Source organism: Nicotiana attenuata, unplaced genomic scaffold (genome assembly GCF_001879085.1).
Source record: "Nicotiana attenuata strain UT unplaced genomic scaffold, NIATTr2, whole genome shotgun sequence".
Taxonomy (NCBI): Eukaryota; Viridiplantae; Streptophyta; class Magnoliopsida; order Solanales; family Solanaceae; genus Nicotiana; species Nicotiana attenuata.
The window spans coordinates 51,789-72,022 of NW_017673809.1; the positions used below are offsets into that span (position 1 = coordinate 51,789).

The 20,234-nt window shown below is 35.3% G+C and overlaps 3 protein-coding genes and 3 non-coding genes across 7 annotated transcripts; 4 read left to right on the forward strand and 2 right to left on the reverse strand.

Moving 5' to 3' along the window:
- The first annotated feature begins 2,086 nt into the window (after positions 1 to 2,086).
- On the forward strand, positions 2,087 to 6,425 carry LOC109217338 (serine/threonine-protein kinase SAPK3-like). Its single transcript, XM_019381578.1, has 9 exons — positions 2,087 to 2,209; positions 2,827 to 2,901; positions 3,235 to 3,336; positions 3,427 to 3,474; positions 3,568 to 3,660; positions 3,755 to 3,847; positions 5,158 to 5,262; positions 5,380 to 5,478; positions 6,024 to 6,425. The coding sequence occupies exons 1-9, from the start codon at positions 2,087 to 2,089 to the stop codon at positions 6,285 to 6,287; spliced, it is 1,002 nt and encodes a 333-aa protein (XP_019237123.1). The 3' UTR covers positions 6,288 to 6,425.
- Positions 6,426 to 7,976: 1,551 nt separating this feature from the next.
- TRNAW-CCA lies at positions 7,977 to 8,048 on the forward strand. The gene has a single exon. It is a non-coding gene; the product is annotated as a tRNA-Trp (tRNA).
- Positions 8,049 to 8,985: 937 nt separating this feature from the next.
- LOC109217343 lies at positions 8,986 to 12,982 on the reverse strand. Of its 2 annotated transcripts, XR_002066618.1 has the most exons (7): positions 12,704 to 12,982; positions 11,702 to 11,801; positions 11,492 to 11,554; positions 10,516 to 10,679; positions 10,267 to 10,344; positions 9,829 to 9,906; positions 8,986 to 9,221 (listed from the first exon to the last, which is right to left on the reverse strand). XR_002066618.1 is itself a non-coding variant. In XM_019381584.1 (6 exons), the coding sequence occupies exons 3-6, from the start codon at positions 10,572 to 10,574 to the stop codon at positions 9,104 to 9,106; spliced, it is 333 nt and encodes a 110-aa protein (XP_019237129.1). In that variant the 5' UTR covers positions 10,575 to 10,679; positions 11,492 to 11,554; positions 12,704 to 12,978; the 3' UTR covers positions 8,986 to 9,103. The 2 variants fall into 2 exon arrangements, 1 of the variants encoding a protein (XP_019237129.1); XM_019381584.1 differs by lacking the exon at positions 11,702 to 11,801 and having other exon boundaries at positions 12,704 to 12,978.
- A 1,592-nt stretch (positions 12,983 to 14,574) lies between these two features.
- LOC109217339 (mitogen-activated protein kinase kinase kinase ANP1-like) lies at positions 14,575 to 15,716 on the forward strand. The gene has a single exon (XM_019381579.1). The coding sequence runs from the start codon at positions 14,648 to 14,650 to the stop codon at positions 15,644 to 15,646; it is 999 nt and encodes a 332-aa protein (XP_019237124.1). The 5' UTR covers positions 14,575 to 14,647; the 3' UTR covers positions 15,647 to 15,716.
- A 1,365-nt stretch (positions 15,717 to 17,081) lies between these two features.
- Positions 17,082 to 17,153, forward strand: TRNAW-CCA. Its single transcript has one exon. It is a non-coding gene; the product is annotated as a tRNA-Trp (tRNA).
- A 418-nt stretch (positions 17,154 to 17,571) lies between these two features.
- On the reverse strand, positions 17,572 to 17,643 carry TRNAW-CCA. The gene has a single exon. It is a non-coding gene; the product is annotated as a tRNA-Trp (tRNA).
- Between the last annotated feature and the right edge of the window lie 2,591 nt (positions 17,644 to 20,234).

Genomic DNA, 20,234 nt, shown 5'->3' on the forward strand with positions numbered 1-20,234 from the left:
TTCCCTTTTTTTTTTTTTTTTTTGAAATTCACTATTTTTCTTTGTCTTGAATGATTAATTTGTTGTTTCGAAAGCAAATTTTGTTGTTAGTGTAGAATTTTTATAAAATAAATTTAAGGGTCTCTCAATATGGTTTCGCGTTAGGCCACAAGTTCTGTTGAGTCGCCCCGAAAATAGGTAATAATATCCATATTAATAATAGTAAACCCAATTTGGGTAGAAACCAGAAAAATTATTTATATATGATTCTAGACATGAATATAAGAAAAAATCAAATATCAAACTTTAAACAATTTAGCTTTCTACTATTACGCTAAATATGATTTTAGACATGAATTCAAGAATTTAGAAAATGTCAAATCCCAAAATAAATTTTTCTCCATTAATTTATATATATGGTGTAGTTTGATGGAACTAAAATTTAAGAAAGAGAAAAAGACTTTTGATAGATGTGGTCTTAAATTTGTCATAATATATGTGCTGCTATAAAATATTTAAAATATATTAGCATTTATGTGATTATAAAGATTTATGAAGAATAAATCCAAATAGCCATCTATCCAACCACTTTAACATAAAAATAACCCGTGGAGGTGTAATGTGTGTATAATTTATGTATTATATATGTATAATCAATGTATAATCTATGTATATAACTAGAAAAAGTAAATAATGAATATGGCCGACTATTTGCGTAAATATCCCAAAATTTATCACTAAAGATAAAATAAAAAGTTAAGTTAAATTATTTCCAATTTTAAAAGTTATCATTTTCTGATAAGAAAATAGTGTCATTCTTTAGAAATAAAGGATTTTAGATGAAAATTAAGAAAAAATCTAGAAAATATCAAATCTTAAATTAGGTTTCTACTTTTGTTTTAATTCCTGTTCTTTTTCCAAGTATGCAACTTTACACCTGCACGAAAGGGATTGAATGCTCAAGCACTTTGGTTCTTGAATCCTTTGAGAGAAGTAAAATTGAAACAAGTGAAATAACTTGGGAGTGAGGTATGGCCGGCTTGGAAAAACAACAACAACATACCCAGTAAAATCTCACTAGTGGGGTCTGGGGAGAGTAGAGTGTACGCAGACCTTACCCCTACCCCGAAAAGGGTATAGAGGCTGTTTCCCGGAGACTCTTGGCTCGACAAGAGAGACAATAATGTCATAAAAGAAACAAAAGAAAAGGCATGTAACAGCAAAATGTGCCAGAAAGAAAATAACAACAACGAATAAGTGAAAGGACAATAACACAAAACTATGCAAAACAACAATGTGAACACAACATAGACTGCTAACAAACCTAAACAAAATTCTATCAGACTACCCGGTATAAAGAGGGAAGAATTCTCGACTACCCCCTAGCCTACCACCCTAATGCTCGACCTCCACATGTTCCTATCAAGAGCCATGTCCTCGAAAATCTGAAGCCGCACCATGTCTTGCCTGATCACCTCACCCCAACACTTCTTAGGACGCCCTCTGACTCTTCTCGTACCTGCCAAAGTAAACTGCTCACACCTCCTAACCAGTGCATCTAGGCTTGGAAAAACGAAAGAGAAGTAAGTAGAGTAATCAAAGAAAAATAGTACAAGTAAGTCGGCGATTTTATTTGGGAAAATAAAGTCACTGTCAAGAAACATGACAGTGACATAAACATCATTCGTCGACCAGAAGTTCTCAAATTCAGATAACATGTGTACATCTAACATTTGTCCAGAAAATTGATATAGAAGTATTGATATTTCAAAGATTTTGGAATGTCACCAAATCTATTGGAACAGTCATAAGATAATTTATTGAAAAACTGAGGAGTCAAAATAAAATTTTTAAAGCTAAAATGGCTGGTACTGTTTTTGATATCTTACACCCTATGTACAAACTTAAGCTATTGCATAAGCATATACAAGTGTCAGTCTGACACAGTCTTGAAGACATTGTGTGATTAAACTTTGAATCCAACCCCTTAATTAAATTCGTGTCGTATAATGTATCCACGTGCTCAGGTTCCCAACGTTTTGCACATTTTAATACTTAAGATTTAATCATTTATAAATAGTGTCAGCAGAGACAAAATTGAGTTGAGATGGAGGAAAGGTATGAGGCATTAAAAGAACTAGGTTCTGGTAATTTTGGGGTGGCAAGGCTAGTGAGGGACAAGAAAACAAAGGAGCTTCTTGCTGTTAAATACATAGAAAGAGGGAACAAGGTAGTTTTTATTCCTTGTCAAACTCATTTTTAATAGTATTTGTTAACTTTGTCATGATTAAGTTGAGAGTTTAATGGCTATATTCTTTAAATGCTTAATTTGAGGTTATGTTTGGTCTTTCTTACTTATATTAATTCAATTCTTTTTGAGGTTAAGTTTGGTCATTGCATCTTAGTGTATTGTGAAGGGGTTTACATGCATTTTGGCACTGAATTTAGGCTGTCGTTTGGAATTTTGGGAAATTGAGTTGGACTTGGGAGTTTTTGATTGATGTTGATGAAATTTCGCCCTGCTCCACTCTTTCTTTGCTTATTTTTCTTGATTCATTGACCCCAATTATTGTTTGATGTTGAGGCGTAGTTGATTGATCTTGGTTTCTTGACCGAGTTAGTGTGATAGCTGGTATTGCTGTCTGATTTGTTTTATAATCGAATCACTTGGCAATATTCTGCACGGAGCAACATTGTTGGTACTGAAAAAGCTCCAGTACATTTCTACTAATTTACTGGTTTCATGTAAAAAAAATGACATATGCTTTATCTCCAGTTACTTGCTATAAGCGTACTAAAAAGGTTATCGTGTTCTTTTAAATGATTTATATTCGTTTGTTGTTTCAGATTGACGAGAATGTACAGAGGGAAATCATAAATCATAGATCATTAAGGCATCCAAACATTATCAGATTTAAAGAGGTAAAATCATCTTGTTTTCTTGACTTGAAGGCTTACTACAACAACGCCTTAATCCCAAGTTAGTTGGGGTCAATTCTCGCTATCTAATCTCACCTCATATGTATCCGTTTCATTCCAATGTTTTGGATTCTCTAACATGATTATCCCAATAAAATCTAGAAATATGTCTCCAAGGAAATTACCACTGTTTTGCATAACCCTTTTCAGCAGCTGTGATCTTTACGCTTAAAGGTTAACTTCTGTGGTATGCACAATCACTAATTCACAACTATTAAAGCGCTTTATTGCATCTTGCTGTGTCATAATTAACATGGTATGGCCCTTCTGTTACAGGTATTGTTAACTCCTACACATATAGCAATTGTGATGGAATATGCAGCAGGGGGAGAACTTTTTGCTAGAATATGCAGTGCGGGAAGATTTAGTGAAGATGAGGTTATAACATATCCTACTTATTCTGTTACTCTATTTGGTGAGAAGGAAATGTTATCCTTACCATTTCATTTTGTGCTACCAATTAAACAGGCTCGCTTTTTCTTCCAACAGCTAATATCTCCCTGCTGTCATTCAATGGTACAACAATGAAACTGCTATTTTTTTGTTCTTTTATGATATTCATCTGCTCATGTAATAGTCTTCTCGAGCATTACTTGTATTTTACTGCAGGAGATCTGTCACAGAGATTTGAAACTGGAAAACACACTCCTTGACGGAAGCCCAACACCACGTCTAAAAATATGTGATTTCGGTTACTCCAAGGTTTCCTGCCCTCTAGTTGAGAAGTTATCTACTACTCCTATCATTATCTAGCAGGACATTACATTTGTTATTTACGATTTTCTTAATCATGCAGTCTGGATTATTGCATTCACAACCCAAGTCAACAGTAGGAACACCTGCTTACATTGCTCCAGAGGTCCTGTCACGGAAGGAATATGACGGGAAGGTATACATTAGAATCTTGAAGAATTCTCTGGCAAAACCTGAAGCATCACACGAATTGCATTACGCTCATAACTTTATTTATCGATTTCCCTTTCACTAATCTGCCATAGGGGCCTATGTTTGCTTGCACAGACGGTATATTTGGCTTTTAACTAAATATTGCAGTTAGGGGTGTTCATGGTTCGGTTTGGATCGGTTTTTCCCTAAAAAGAAACCAAACCAAGTAAGTCGGTTTTTCAAATATTAGAACCAAACCAAACCAATTAAGTCGATTTTTTCTCGATTCGGTTTATGTCGGGTTTTGTCGGTTTTTCGGTTTTTTCGATTATTTGTCGGTTTTTTCTTAAATATAAGACGTACACTACCAAACACATACTCCAGCGACCACATTTTCAACGTAACACTATCAAATCAATTTCCCTTTGAAAAATCTATTATTTACCAAGATATATTGATGATAATTGAATCAAATAGTGATAAATAATTTAAGGACTCAATTAAAAATATACTATTTTTAACACGAAATGGATTCTTACACTTAACAAAAGAAAACTACCAATCAAACTAGAATGTAAAGGTAAAGAACTATACTAAAAGTGGCAAACTATTAACATTTACAATAAAATTTTTGAAACTTTGTATAAAAATATACATATATATAGGTGTAATAATAAATTTAAAATAGTTACTCCTATAGTCGGTTTTTTTCTGAATTAAACCAAAACCAAACCAAATTTGATCGGTTTTTAAAATTCAAAACCAAAACCAAACCAAACCAAAAAGTATCGGTTTTTTTGGTCGGTTTGGTTTGGTTTTCGGTTTGGTTCGGTTTTTCGGGTTTTTATGAACACCCCTAATTGCAGTAGTGGATATACTTTAAATTTTTTGCAAAAAAGATGTTTAGTAAAGATAAGTAAATTTATGGATGAAGTACTGATCTTTTACTTGTTTGAAACTAAATATATGGTAGCTACTACATGCTTAAAAAACCATGACAAAATCTGATGAAGAACCAGTTGAACTTGTACTAGTATTTTGTTCGCACAAGAACTACCCTAGTGTTGAATCCTGCTGATTTAGAGCTGAACCATTTGATGCAGCCTAGTTAGTTCTGGCTAAATATTTAGGCCTAAAGCAAATCTTCCAGTTAGAACTTATCAAACCAAAATAAAAATAAAAATGGAACACTACATTTTGGTAAGAACTTGCTAGCTCATTTATCATTGCCTTTCTGAACGTTTGATATATCTGGTTCATTTTGAGTTACTTCAATTGAAGTATTCTGCATATTTTGAAGTCTAGCATTTTCAGGTTGCAGATGTGTGGTCATGTGGGGTGACGCTGTATGTGATGTTAGTAGGAGCCTACCCCTTTGAAGATCCTGACGATCCTAGAAATTTCCGTAAAACTATTGGGGTGAGTTTATAAATTCTTTGATTTCAGGTTTGAACTAAGTAAGCTCATCTCCTGAACAATGTTCAATCCACTATTGTCTCAATTAGCAGATTAAGAACTGTTTGTTTCCTTTTCCAGAGAATAATGAGTGCCCAGTTCTCCATACCCGATTATATAAGAATATCTGCAGATTGCAAGAACCTTCTTTCTCGAATCTTTGTTGCGAATCCATCAATGGTAAGTTTCATTTACTCACTAGCTAGAGCAGTGGCGAAGCCAGGAATTTCATTTTGGGTATTCAAACTTGAAATAAGTAAAAAAAATCCCCGATAAACGGTGTTCAATACACGTTATATACCATTTGATAAGAATGGACCTTGGGCCTAAGTTAGGTCCAAGGTCCATTCTTATCATGGTATCAGAGCCGGACCCATCCCAATTCTTTGTTTCACCGATGTTGGGGCCCCCATATTATATTGTCCACGTTCCAGTTGGCAGGCCTGGATGTGCCGGGGGTGTTGAGTCTCCCACATCGGCTAAGGGATGGGGGACTTGGTCTCCTTATATGGCTTGGGCAATCCTCACCTCATGAGCTAACTTTTGGGTTGAGTTAGGCTCAATGTCCATATCTTAACACCATTAAGATCTACTATTTTACCTACATATTCAGTTTATGGGAAAAGCATCTTATTTGAATATATTTTACACGTTAGACACAAGCTTTCTTGTTAATAAAATCTGTCAGCTGTGTATATACTAAAGATGGGTTCAATATACTGCAGAGGATCACCATTCCAGAGATAAAGAAACATTCCTGGTTTCTAAAGAATCTGCCGAAAAACTTGATGGATGGCGAGAAAACGAGTTCAGACCAGGCACAGCAAAGAGTGGAAGATATAATGCGGATCATACAAGAGGCAAAGATCATTGGAGAAGGGTCAAAACCTGGGCAAGCTCCTGCTGGGGCACCAATCGACCCCGATGACATGGAAGGTGACCTGGAATCTGAAATTGACAACAGTGATTATTTCGTCGCTCATATCTGAGGTTGTCATTTGAACTAGACTGAAGAAAAAACATTTTTTTGCATGAAACTCTGAGTTGTTTATTATGTACATAAGTCTATCTGCTATGAACTATGAGTTTCAGGTGAGCAAACTGTCTTTGATGTACTTAACAGCAAATACAGCTTTTTGCCTGGTTAGAACGTATAACACTTGTCTATATCTATATATAATTAAAAGGAGAGGAAAAAGCCCTCTCCTTAAGCCAAGTGGCAACCTAAAAAAATGCCACATGGCATAATTAGTTATTAGTTATCAGTTTTGAATTTAAATATATATATATATATATATTAATTGGTTACTTTATTTGAATTAATAAATACAAATATCTTNATATATATATAGTAATTGATTACTTTATTTGGATTAATAAATATAGATATCATATAATTAAATATGATAAAAAAACAACGAAAAATAAATATATTAAAAATAACTACCCATTCAAATTGGGTGGGAGTAGTTTCAAGTTTGAGTTTTTAAATTATGTTAAAAGAAAAAGCAATAAAAAAACGAAAAAAGAGAAGAAAAACTATCCATTCAAATCATGAAGTAGTTTCAAGTTGGAGTTTTAAAATAATTTTAAAATAAAAAACGAAATTAAATAAAATAATGAATTACTAATTCATATTGGGGAGTAGTTTCAAATTAGAGTTTTAAAATTATTTTAAAATAAAAAAACGAAAAATCTATTTATATAATATAATATAATATAATATATGTATAATATATAATATATAATATATATAATAGGAGAGTCAAAGAAATCTATATCTATATATATATATATATATATATATATAATATGAGAGGCAAAGAAATGTTATAATGACAAGTGTCATAATTTTTATTAACAATATAATTATACTAAATATTGGATAATATAATAAATAAAAATACATAACGAAAAATTATTTGATGACTATATAATTCCCTTTAATTTAATGGATATTTTATTTATTAAAATTTAGACAATATCTATTCTATTTATATAGAATAGGATAATCAAATGATTGTGATAATTCCAAACGTAATATCGAAAAATTAACAGAGTAACAAATATTTTTTTAATATTGACCGCGCAACGCGCGGGTACGGCTACTAGTTATGAATTAACAGAAATACTCTTAGTTCACCCTTTGGTTCATACTGAGTATGATCTTTTATATCTAATAGTATATTATCCTTTTGGATATGTATACATAGTTCGAGATGAAAACAACGGGTTCATTTGAATTTGTGAGCCCAATCGTGAAGCTTGCCAGTGTAAAATTCAATGTTGATAAAAGAGCTTTACACAATTTGAAATTCAATGGATGATCCCCTCACTGGAACAGGAGTTACTCGAATGGATGATCGCATCAATGAGTAAACCAGTAAATGTAAAGCTGATAATAGGAAGAAAAAAAAGTGTATATATAAGGTGCTAAGGAAAAGACTCACAGAATCACCAACCTTTAACTGAAATCGGAGTCAAATTTAATTATTATTTCGCACTTGCTAATTTTTTTAATAAAAATTTAGGAGTGATAATTAATGCAGCTTTAATTCTCGAGTAGCTAATTACTGGCTTACTGCTATTATAGTTACTTCTGGACTCGCTACATCCAGGTGAAATGTTAATCCAAATTTTCCATTTTAATATAATTTTCTCAGTTGACAAACAGCAAGGGATCCGTGGCGCAATGGTAGCGCGTCTGACTCCAGATCAGAAGGTTGCGTGTTCGATTCACGTCGGGTTCAATTTCCCCGATTCTTAGGTCCCCCTTTCTTTTTGCTTTTTTTGGCTATCTTTTTTTTTCTTTTTTTCCTACAAGATTTACAGGGACATAAAAGTGAGCCACAAGATAGACATGAACAACTATATATAAAATATGCTGTAGTTGAAAGTTTTACTATTTATAATACCTTTATCGCACCAAAGTCATTAAAATATTTTTTAGCGAAAAATTAATTAACTTTACCTAAGTATCATGAGTCACTTAAAAAGCATTTCATAAATAATCAGAGAGGACAAGTCAAATTGTGACATAGTTTTGTTATATTGTTAATACATATACTTTAGTGACACCTAGAACCCTTGTTGTGAAGTGTGGCATCTATAGAAGAAGGTAGAACCGGAAGATTATGCAAAATAGGAGGAGATGTTTTTGTAAAGAGGAATGCCCATCACTACAAGAAAAATGCTCGATAGCGAAGGGAAAACTGGTCCCTAAAAGTAAGAAATTGGTCCCAAATGGTCAATAGCGACCAGCTAATCTGGTCCTTATAGCTTCCGCCGCTAAAGATCATTAAGGACAAGATACGGTGCTGGTCGCTAAAACTGTTTCACGACCAGTTTAAAACTAGCCCTTAAATGGTTTTTAAGGACCATTTTACTGGTGCCTATTTGCATATTTAGGGACTAAATTTCTGGTCCTTAAAATATTTTCGGGACTAGCTTAAATGTGGTCGTTAAAACGTTTCGCGGCCAGTTAGAAGCTGCCCGTTATATCTTTTCGGAGAAATTTAAAGCTGGTCCCTAAGTCGAACAGGTCTGTACTACAAAGTTACAGATTTAGCAACCAAGTTTTCCACTCCTAAAAAGGATTTAAGGACTAACAGTCTAGTCCCTACAGAAACAAGTCACAAGTCCCTAAATCACATTCAATTTGCAACTAGAAAATTTGGAATATTAAGATATAGATGATGTTGCTTTCATAAAATAATGCCAAAAATGATCAACATCATTTAGTTGCACCGTACATCAATAATGTAAGCTAATCACAATATTGTGTTCATAAAAATTTAGCAAAAAATTACATATCACTAATATCCCTCGATTGTAATGAAAATTTTCTTGAAACTCCCAGTAAAATGATGGTTAATCTGTATGTCTTCAAAAATTTGCTTCTAGTAAACTTCAATATCCAAAACCTGTAGAAGAAATAAGAAATTTCAGTTATAAAAACTATATATAACAGTGTAGACGGAACAAAATCAGAGGTAAACAGAAGATTATAAAAATAACAAAGAAAAAAGAAGCAACAGAAAGTTAATGGCTAGACACTATTGTTCCCTTTCATCTTATTAACTTAGATTGGTTTGTCATAATTTAGTCACAGCCAAGTTCATGATACGTATTGTCAGCTTAAGCCTAACAGATCTCACAGATTTGCCGCTATGCCATCATCGAGGCGAAAAGCATGCATACTATGTGATATTCGCGTAAGATATCACGTGCACTCATTATTCAGAAGCATGTGGTATTATTTTAATATCTAAATTACGGTAGAGGAAAAGAACAATAGATCTAGTAGGTACGTGAATTGACGAAACGATGATGCTTCCGTTTCTGACAGAGAAGATAGAACCACAGATATTGCATAAAGAGTTCAACTAAAACAAAAAGAAAACACGTCACTAAGAGGTGACCACACAAATTGTAGCAAAAGTACAAAACAAAGGTTAAGAGATAGGAGCCAAAAGAACCCCACATCTACTAAAACTGGGATGGCATGATATAATGACATCACAGACAAACCTGGATACGCTTCCTAAAGACAGCATTCTCATAAGAACCAATGGCTTGTATAAAGTGCCCCGCCCTCTCCAAATTAACCTGCAGTAATGAATAGGCAAAGCCCATAATCAAATACAACTACTAAGTGCTTCAAACATATCATGCAGATTAGACAACTTTAGAGCCAGAGAAGTTCTGTCAGGCATTAAAACTAGTTAATGATTGGCTACAAGATTTACAAACCTTCACACACACCTATAAATTTAACATCAATAAAGACCAGACCTTGCATATTTCAGACAAACTAGGGTCACGTCTGCTTCATACAATGAATCATCACAATAGCCTTCACAATTGTTATACAAACGAGCAAATGGTAAGACAGAAAGTACATATGGAAACGTGGCGTAGGTCGGAAATGAAAAATGGAGCAACACAGAGAAGCAGACTATTCTGTACCTAACAAGAATTAGTAAGATAGCCACCCATATTGACAAATTCCTTCTTGTAGACATCAATGAGTAAGTTAATGGCTCCCTGTAGGTTCACAATTAAAAGAACATTCAGAATAGAAGCGTATGGGACAAAGGAGATACATTCAATACGGACACCTCTTTGCCAGCAAAATTCTAGCTCCAAAAACCAAAGGGCAACTAGTACTGTAGGCTAAATGAGAAAAGCACTAATTAACATCCAAAGAATACAAACCTCTTATATCTCCAAAGATGGCACATGGGATGAAAATCATTTCCAACAAATAAACACATGAAAACAAAATCATCTATCAGTCGCTCCAGGTCTAGTTTGACAGTTGGATCTGGAATTTGAAGTTCGTATCACAAATAATCTCTGAGTACCCATACTTTAAGAAACTGAAAAGATCCAGCAACAGAAATTTAGAAAGATATAGCATAGTATAGTATAGTATAATATAATGTAATGTTCAGTATAGGTAAGATTGGACATACTGTAAGCAGCAATCTTTTGAAGTATTTGCTGGAAAAGCATTTATTTGGTACGATACAACAAGGAAATAGATAATACCAGGTACTTAAATAATTTGATTAGGTTAACAGAAAGGGAAATATTGCCATTCACATGATTTACATACAACTATATCTTTATCAACATGGAAAGAAAGAGGGACAAATTGACCACATTATCATACATGTGGACTGTGACCACAGGACAGTTTCTATGTATCACTACATTAAGTTATAGAAGCACATAATATGGACACATATGGTCATAGTTAGCTGTCTATTTTTCGTCTTTTACATTTTCAATTTAAATCAAACTGACATCGCTTTTTAACCATAACCTTTTCAAAATAATTAGTTCTTCATAGATATATGCTACACCACTATAAATGTGATGGACAGTAAGACGTGCATTTCATACTTAATATGGTTGCACTTGAACATTGAAAATTCGAACTTGTATCTTAAAACTGTCATGTTTTTCCTATGTATCCTTCCTCTGCCAAGCTCGTGCCAACTAATTTTTTGTTCTCTCTTGTAACCTAGTTGTATCCTTGTCCATGACGCATACTTGCTTGCTAATCCCCTTACTAGAGTTATTGAATTGATAGTTATTAACAGATAATACCGTCAGATAACAGGGAAACAATTGGAACCTAAAGTTAATAATAAAGATTATGCAATCCATTCAGAAACACACTGACCTCCCTTAGAATTGAAAAGTGAATTTCATGTGACGCCAATGCCAGCATTATCAAGTCTGCGTCCTGTGGAAGCACCAGAAAATATGTAAAAAGAACACACTTGAAAGACGTCATGAAAGAACACTTCAGCATAAAGCAAAAAGGGCAAGTAGGCTGCTGTAGAGTACGACAGAAAAGAGGAGGAAAGAAAAGTAGGGTGCCACAAATTACCAAACCATACAAGCAATGTCGTGTATTAGGATCAAATCCTGGAAGATTCCTTTGCAAGCAAATATAAAACATTATCGTATGCTCCCCTTCACCAAGCACACTAGCATAAGAGAGAATAACCTAAAAAGATCACGATATAGAAGAACCATAATGTATGAGGGAAAAAGGATATCCCATAGAGCATGAGAGCAAGTGTCCAACAGAAGTACGCTTATCTTGATTCCCTGCCAACCAGAGTCTACATTCACTTTCAAACGTACATAGTATTGAAGTGCAGATGACAGCAGTTCCATGAATTTCGTTCCAGGTGTAATAACATTAGAATCCAACTTTTTAGTACTTAAATTTTCCCGTTCTGTTTCATCATTCCCTCTTATTCTCCCTCTATCAGAGGCCTAAAAACAATAAAGTTCAATCTGCTTTCATAGAAAAGGAAAAAAGGAAAGAAATGGAGAAATCCCTAAACTGTCAAAACTTCCAAATCATAGAAAAGGAAAAGGAAAGAAAGGGGGAAATGCCCGGTGTTTGCAGCCTTTCCGTGACTGGCTTCTCTTTGCCTTATCATTACTCACATTTGAGCCCCATTTGCTTGAAAAACAAAAACAGTAGAATCTATTCCATGACTGAATGTTGGGATATGATGAACCAAATTATAAATCATATTGCAGTCATAATACGAACAACCAATACCCATTTTTGGTGAAATTTCAGTTCTAGGTGTTTGACATTCTCTAATGTCTAATGATTTACGAGCAACCATACAGCCCCTCTTTGTACAAATTTCTCCTCACACAATAAAGATCACCCAATTTTAAACCCAATAATCTTACTTTTATCACTCACACAAGAAAAATCATTATTCAAAATAACCAATTGCAGAAAACAACTAAAGAAACCAAAAAATTGCAGAACCCTTTTTTCGATTTCTGATTCAATCTGGAAAAAAAGCTCGAAGAAGAAAAAAGAAATGGAATAGATTAAAGAGAAAGAAATTAAACTTACTCTTGTTTAGGCGGATAATCCAATGGTATAATTTGTGTAAAGTCGCTTGGAGAGATGAATTTTAGACACTACCCTTCTGATTTCTTTGCAACTGTGTGCATTTTGATGAAGTTTTGCGGCTGCCTCTCAGGGATTTTAGCCTAATACTAGTATTTTGGAGGGATTTTAGGGTGAAAGAGAATTTGGAGGGATTACGGTGAAATTTTTGGAGCTTTTCCTTCTTTTCTTTTTTAACTTTAGTTTTTGTCAGTTTCGCGCCCCTATCCCGCTGAAATCGATATTAGAGACCATAACTTTTGTATAGACCAGAATAAGTGTGGTCGTGTATTTAAAAGATAAAATTCCTTTTTAAAGACCAAAAAAAATTCTCATCCCTATAAGTACACTTTTAGGGACCATATTTAAAACTTGTCGCTAAATGCTGGTCCCTAATAAGGCTTTTTCTTGTAGTGCATATCTATTTTGATGACTTGCATCCACCTGAAGCTGTGAACGTTGCTTGATAGCAGATTTATTTTTGGACGAGGTGATGGTTGACGCCTAGGCAAACGTATTCTATGTCTAATGATTTTCGGCATGACGCCTACGCAGACGTATTCTATGTCTAATGATTTCAGGCGTGACTTGCATTCGAAGACTCGATAACTAATTACTGTAATATTATTTTTTATTTTTGGTAGATTACTAAAAAGTTGTTATTTGAAAGAAATATCTAAAATAAAAAATAAAGATATATTAGCAATTGCTAAATAAAGTTTTCAAATCTCCTAAAGTATGATTCAAACTTGTGCTTTAAAATAAATTGTTGTTATTGATGATTTATGCAGTACTATTCTATATATTTTTAGTAAAAGTCAAGAGGATAGTTAATGAGCTTTTGGATATAAAAATAAAAATAAAAATAAAACTTATTTCTTATTTATACATCACAAATGATGAGTAAAAACAAAGTATTTACAATATTAAACAAGAGTACGTTAATTAACAATTTCTGATGGAAAAATTAGGTAATTATCTCATGAGTAAGAATAATCATTGAACTTTGAGTTAAATATATTTTACTTCTAGTAAGGTATAAAAATAGGAACCGAGAAAATATTCAGAATAATCCTATTAATGAATGAGAGTTGTGTTACGAAACTTAGCTCAAAGTAACAATATAGAACAATAAAATAGACAACAATGCAGAGAGGAGAGAATCTTATTTCTTCTATGTATTCAAGTGTGTACAATGTGATGCCCAAACCCTATATTTATAGGATGATATAGGTAATACAAAGGGACCCCATAAACATGGTATTAACTATTGAGAACATGGGGGAAGATCATGGAGGTGTGGGAGTTACATCCATAATGGTAAGAAGTAGTGGGAGGTTAATGGAGAAGAGTAGTGGGTGTTACTCCCTTAGGAGTTACGGACATCCACGATAATCAAGTATTTCATAACAAGTTGCTATATTTCCTTTAATTGTTGCTCTTTAGTCTTCCTTAAAATAAAAATACTAAATTTCGGTAAATGACCTTGATGAGTCTCATTTGAAATTAAATATCTGCATTTTATTGGTGTATATCCATGGTAAAATTGAGAACAACTTAATTAAGTTATGTAGATTGACGCACCTAAAAAGGTGATAATTTTATAAAGAAAAGTGTTTACGAGTTATAAAATTTCTTCAGTTTTTTCATCTTTAAAATAATTTATTATTTTCTAACAATAAATTAAAATTGTAGTAACATATTTAAATTTTGTACTACTCCATTTAGGAATAGGAGAGGAGACGTACGGAATACGCGAATTTGGGAATGAATATAATAGGGTAAACGCAGACTAAATAGCCCATTTAGGCAACCAAAATAAACTACAACAAAAACTACGCTGCGCAGCAGAGGCGAGAGACAGAGGATATTCACAAAACATTGTTGGTAGTAACCTAGTTAGTTCTAATGGCGGAAATAGAAGAAGAAGTAGAAGTTATGTGGAAGAGAGGGAGAACATTGGGGAAAGGAGGGTTTGGCTTTGTCTCCTTAGCTTCCACTGATGATACCAATTTCGATGCCGGTACTGTTCATCATACTCTAATTCCATCACTCATTGCGGTAAAATCTTGTATGCTCAGTCGTTCTGAATCGCTTCAAGTAGAGAGGGAATTTCTCCGCATGTTTGAGGACTCTCCTCACGTTATTCGCTCTTTCGGTGTTAAAGTTACGCTAGAAGACGGTGTTCTCCTCTACAACTTATTGTTAGAATATGCTTCTGGTGGAAGTCTGGCTGATCGTTTGAATTGTTCAGGGAAAGGAATGGCAGAGGTTGAAGTTAAAACACACACCAAGAACGTCGTTTTAGGGCTTAGTCGCATTCATGGCGCGGGAATTATTCACTGCGACTTAAAGCCTCACAACATTCTACTTGTTACTCCTACTCCTACTGATGATGATACAACAGAGATTGCCAAGATCGCAGATTTCGGGCTCGCTATGACTTTGGAACAGAGCTGGACACAAAAGCAGGGATTAAGAGGAACTAAAAGGTATATGGCACCTGAATCCGTGCTTAAGCAGGAGTACGGCCCTGAGGTCGACATCTGGGCTCTTGGCTGCACTGTCTACGAGTTGATCACTGGGAAACCCCTCTGGGAATCATCCAATTCTAAGGTTGATGATGTGTTACGTCGAATCGCGTCTGAGGAACCAAGTTTTGAGAATGCGAAACTGTCAGCAGAGGCAAAAGATTTTGTGAGAAGTTGTCTGGTCAAGAATCCGAGCTCGCGTTGGACTGCGGACATGCTCTTGAATCATTCTTTTCTGAAATCAGCCAACAATGTCCAGCCTGCAACAAAGACAAGGAAGAAGCTAAGTGGTTACATGTCCCTTTTGCGCAGGCCCCGTCGAAAGACAGCATTCAAGACACAGCCACACATTCGCGATTTGATTGTAGAACATTGATGCAATAATCAGAAGGCACCTGCTGAATCTGAAGAGAGTAGATAGGTTATTCTTAATAGAAAATTGATTTGTTGTATATGTAAAAGAACTACGTGCGGGCTTGATCTCCCTTTAGGATTTGTTTGGGGTACGTAGGCAGCCTGCGACCAAGATGATCAGGTGCAGCCCCTTCTTAGTTAAAAAAAAAAAACAATACAATTGAATTATGAATACTGTATATGTAAAGAACTACGTGTGGGCTTGATCCCCTCTTTAGGATTTGTTTGGGGGTTACGTAGGCAGCTTGTGATCAAGATGATCTCAGGTGCAGCCCCTTTTTAGTTCAAGAAAACAAACTGTATGCTTATAGTTGATCAACAATATTCCTTACAAAGTAAAATTTTCTTGTTGTATTGATTTTTGGCCATGGCTTAGTGGCACCAGTTTTGTAGTACATGCCTTAGTATTGGTATTTGTGTTGCTGATTGTTCTTGAAGCCAAAAATGGCTAATTCCTTTCTGAAGTCATGATCTTGTAGTCTTATTGCTTTTGGTTTAATTATACCCCTACCCTCTTTAATTGAGTCATTTCCTTGAAAGATTTACTTTCTTGTTAATCAGTAGATAGACCTGCTTCTCTATGTTTTATTCCTTGTTATTTTGCTTTGGCATTATAAATTGTTGTCTTGTTCAGCTTTATGAATTGATAAAGTTGTGTCTGTTGTTAATTTTATGTCAGCTGTTGTGTATCAGCACTTGTTATCATTGTTGCATCTATTTGATATTTTGGTAACACAGCTTGTGATGAGTGATGACTTTGAAACAGTGGTAAGCAGTTTAAGAAAAGCTGCAGTTGTCCCTCTTGTGAATTGACCATAATGTTAGGTGACCTGCAGCATTTACTGCTACTGGTTATCCTCTCTTCTTGAAAATTTTGCTCTTTTTGTTCTCAATAATTTTTGCTTTAAACAACTGCATTTTAAGTGCTGCCTTATTTCTTTTATGCAGAATAATTTGAATTCTTGTATATGAAATATGAGTATTTGCTTCTTCTGCCATGAAAATTTGAATGGCCCTGTTAGGGTAATGCCACGTAGGAATTGTTGAAGTATATTTGTATAGAGTTGGTGTAATTGTTATCTCATTTAGGTAGTGACTACTTTGGATCGGAGTCTTATTCTCCAAGACCCTCGTGTATATATTTACGTATCTGCATACAAGAATAGAGTGCTTGAGCAGCGTTTTCTGATACTATCACAGTGCATATTTCCAGTATATGCATGACACTCCATATAACAATTGATTCCGAGGTGCTTAATATAGGAGTGAGAATTAATGCAGCTTTAATTCTTGAGAAGCTAGTTACTGATATTATAGTTACTTCTGGACTCGCTACATCCAGCTGAACTGAAATGTTAATCCAAATTGTTCTCCATTTTACATAGTTTAACTACATGGAATCAGTGGCGCAATGGTAGCGCGTCTGACTCCAGATCAGATGGTTGAGTGTTCGATTCACGTCGGGTTCAATCCTCCCGATCCATACCAGATCCTCAATCTGCCTTTTGTAGCTCATCCTATCAAAGTTATATTATAGTCTGCATTATACCTTGTGCATGCCCGCATTCAACAAGGTGAAGGTGCTTAGCACTTCAATTCATTGTGATTTGGTTAACGAAGCTCCTAATACCTGTATCTAGCACTTAGCAGCAATCATATACTAAACACACAAGAAGCTATATATCATCCTTTCTCTCCTTGTCCAGGAAACATTAATATCCAAAAAGTACATAAATAAAGAGGTACAAGGCTGTTAGCACATATCAAGCAACTCAACTGAGCAAGCACTTCATAAAAATAAAGTGGGGACTACTGACTAGTCCGACGACAAGGCAGAGTGCGTAGGAAAACAAAAAAGATAGAGAATCTAGTATGGATCGGGAGGATTGAACCCGACGTGAATCGAACACGCAACCTTCTGATCTGGAGTCAGACGCGCTACCATTGCGCCACGGATCCTGTTGAGGAAGAAACAAGAATTATTTTACAAGATATATAAACAACCACATGATAAAAGGGCATTTAACATGATGTCACGATTTATTTTTTCTTCAAAGATTGTCATTTATTGAATGTCCAAATAATATAGTCAAACGAGTTATCTTACCGCCATTTTTTATTACTTATTACTTATATTGTATTTTTTTTTAAGTAAAATGTAAATCTTATTTCAAAAAAATTTAAAAATTCTATATTCGGAATTACGATCAAAAGTTTCACTCTCGAAATTTGAATAGTACCACATAATTAACTGAGAGAGAGGGAGTAATCGATAGTAATTAGAAACATTGGATAATGCCACACCTACGGAAAGCACAGTTTGAAGTGATGTAACCATAACTATAGTAATATTATTTTCTATGCGAGGTATATAATAGTCAACAACGATATTCTTGGAAACACCTCCATTAATATCAATGTCAAAAAACATAATGCAAGCATTGATAAATTTTTTAATCTTATATTTGGTGTTAATGTAAAAGGAGAATTAAAAATTAGTTAAGGGTGGTCTTTTGCGTCTTATTTCTATCATTTTTAGTTCTTTAGATAGAACACTTAGAGGTTGTTCAAGTTGCTTAAATGCATGACACAATAATTTTTTGTATTGCGGACGCTTGACAAGAGTTAGTTTGATCGTTCAGTTTAAGCACCATAATAGAGCTTGCCAAATTAAACAATTCAAGGTGACCTTGTTAGTCCTTGGTCTAATTGTTTACCCTTAAAATGGATAACAATTGAATTTATATGTAGTTTTACGGATATATGGGTTAAATCAATACAAATGATTAATGACGTTGGATAAGCAAATAAAAGATAGAATAAATAGCCAAACCAATGATGATAGTGGGTCCGGGCTCGGTTGAAAGCTTGACAAGAAGCCTGCCTTCGGTTCCGAGCCAACACTTACGAACAAAAGTAAGAACTTTGAATAACCTTTAGGAACAGAAAAAACAGATGTATATTGCCTTGGAATGTGTGTTACAATGTGTTTAATGAATAATCAGCTTCCCCTTTATATAGTAGGGGAGTTTTACCTTAAGTACAATTCTAAAAAAGGTAAAAATCTTCCTTTTCGCTAATCACCGATCTACCACTGATACAGGCCGAGATTCACGCCGTGATATCCGGTTGGACACAGATATCACGACCCTTTGTTAATCGTCGTGGTCGTTCGCTAATGCTCTCCGAGGTCTTGGAACTCGAACCGGACCCGGGGGCGTGGTCTTGATGGCTCCGAGGGCAAGTGTTTTTCTCGGGCCTTGATGCGAGAGGCTCCTGGCTTTGATTCTAATTCCGATTCCCTGCAGTCATGTCCTTGCTTCGTTTGCCTCACCGAAAATCGGGGTACTCACTACCCTCTGTTTTACCCGTATACAGATAGTCCCCTCGTTTTTCAGAGAGTAGGTTTGTCGAAATGATGTGAAACGATAGACATTCTCCGTTCCTTCCCGTACGTTACGACGAAGGAGCCGAAACGTCCCATCAGTCCCATCGTTCTGACTTCGAATATGTGTCAATCATCGACTGGTTGCTTCCGAATGCGAAGTGTCGCCTGCTTTCCAATAAAAGCTTCCATCCTTTGCTCTTTTGCTACTTTTCGATCAAGCTTTTACCTTCGAGCTTCCCAGCCATCATCAAACTTCTTTCAAACCTTCATCTTTTGATCTTTAAATCTTCATAGTGATTTCCAGGTTTTTACCCGGACTTCCTTCAAATCTTCATACACTATTTTTCATCCTTCAAACTCGTTCTTTCAAACCTTCGTATTCTTTCTTTAAATCGTCAAACATATCCAGATAACAATGGCTAAAACATCTAAATATGTTCCTCAACAAGTTGCCTCCTTATCTTCTCAACCGGCCGCCGGTACTGAGGTGGTTGCCCCTGAAGTAGTTTCCCTCGAAACAGCTGCTCCCGAGGTGGTTGTCGACGAACCGGCCCCCGAGCCTCCCTTGAAAATGTTTATTCCCGCGGGCTGCTCAACTGCAGACGACTTTAAGGTCGAGAAACCCTTATGCAAACAGGATCGGGGTGAAGGAGCATCAAGGTACATATGCTCTGTGACCGAAGACGTCCTTCCCATGGTCTGAAGGGACTGTAATTGGGAAGGTAAGGATATTGTAGTACCCGCGCCTGAGGATGCCATTAATACCCATGTGGAGGGGTACTTAAGTATTTGCGCTTGCCCTTTCACACTGGGCCCAGTAGACTCAGTTGTTTTGATTTTTGCAAGAGGTGCGAGGTGTGACCAGGGCAAATCCATCCGTCTCTATGGAGGATCATGATCCTCCTTCGTTATTTCGTGAACAAGGCCGAGTCTCGTCGGTTTACCATCGATCATCTACTCCGTTTATATATCCCCGAATTTTTCGAGGGGGTTTAATCAAGCTCAGCTGTCGGGCCAGCAAGGCCCCTTTTTCGAGCATTGATGAATGCCGAGATCGGGGCTGGCAGGGATGCTTCGTTGGGGTGAAGATCGAAGACTTGATCCCTCCCGAGTTTATGCCATTTCCTGAAAAATGGAATGCATCTTGTAAGTGCAGTCTCTC

Coding starts and splice junctions, on each gene's coding strand:
- LOC109217339 (XM_019381579.1), top strand. CDS start 14,648: ATGGCGGAAATAGAAGAAGAAGTAGAAGTTATGTGGAAGAGAGGGAGA.
- LOC109217338 (XM_019381578.1), top strand. CDS start 2,087: ATGGAGGAAAGGTATGAGGCATTAAAAGAACTAGGTTCTGGTAATTTT. Junction 2,210..2,826: donor ACATAGAAAGAGGGAACAAG/GTAGTTTTTATT, acceptor TTGTTGTTTCAG/ATTGACGAGAATGTACAGAG. Junction 2,902..3,234: donor ACATTATCAGATTTAAAGAG/GTAAAATCATCT, acceptor CTTCTGTTACAG/GTATTGTTAACTCCTACACA.
- LOC109217343 (XM_019381584.1), bottom strand. CDS start 10,574: ATGTGTTTATTTGTTGGAAATGATTTTCATCCCATGTGCCATCTTTGG. Junction 10,345..10,515: donor CATCTTTGGAGATATAAGAG/GTTTGTATTCTT, acceptor GTGAACCTACAG/GGAGCCATTAACTTACTCAT. Junction 9,907..10,266: donor ATCTTACTAATTCTTGTTAG/GTACAGAATAGT, acceptor TCATTACTGCAG/GTTAATTTGGAGAGGGCGGG.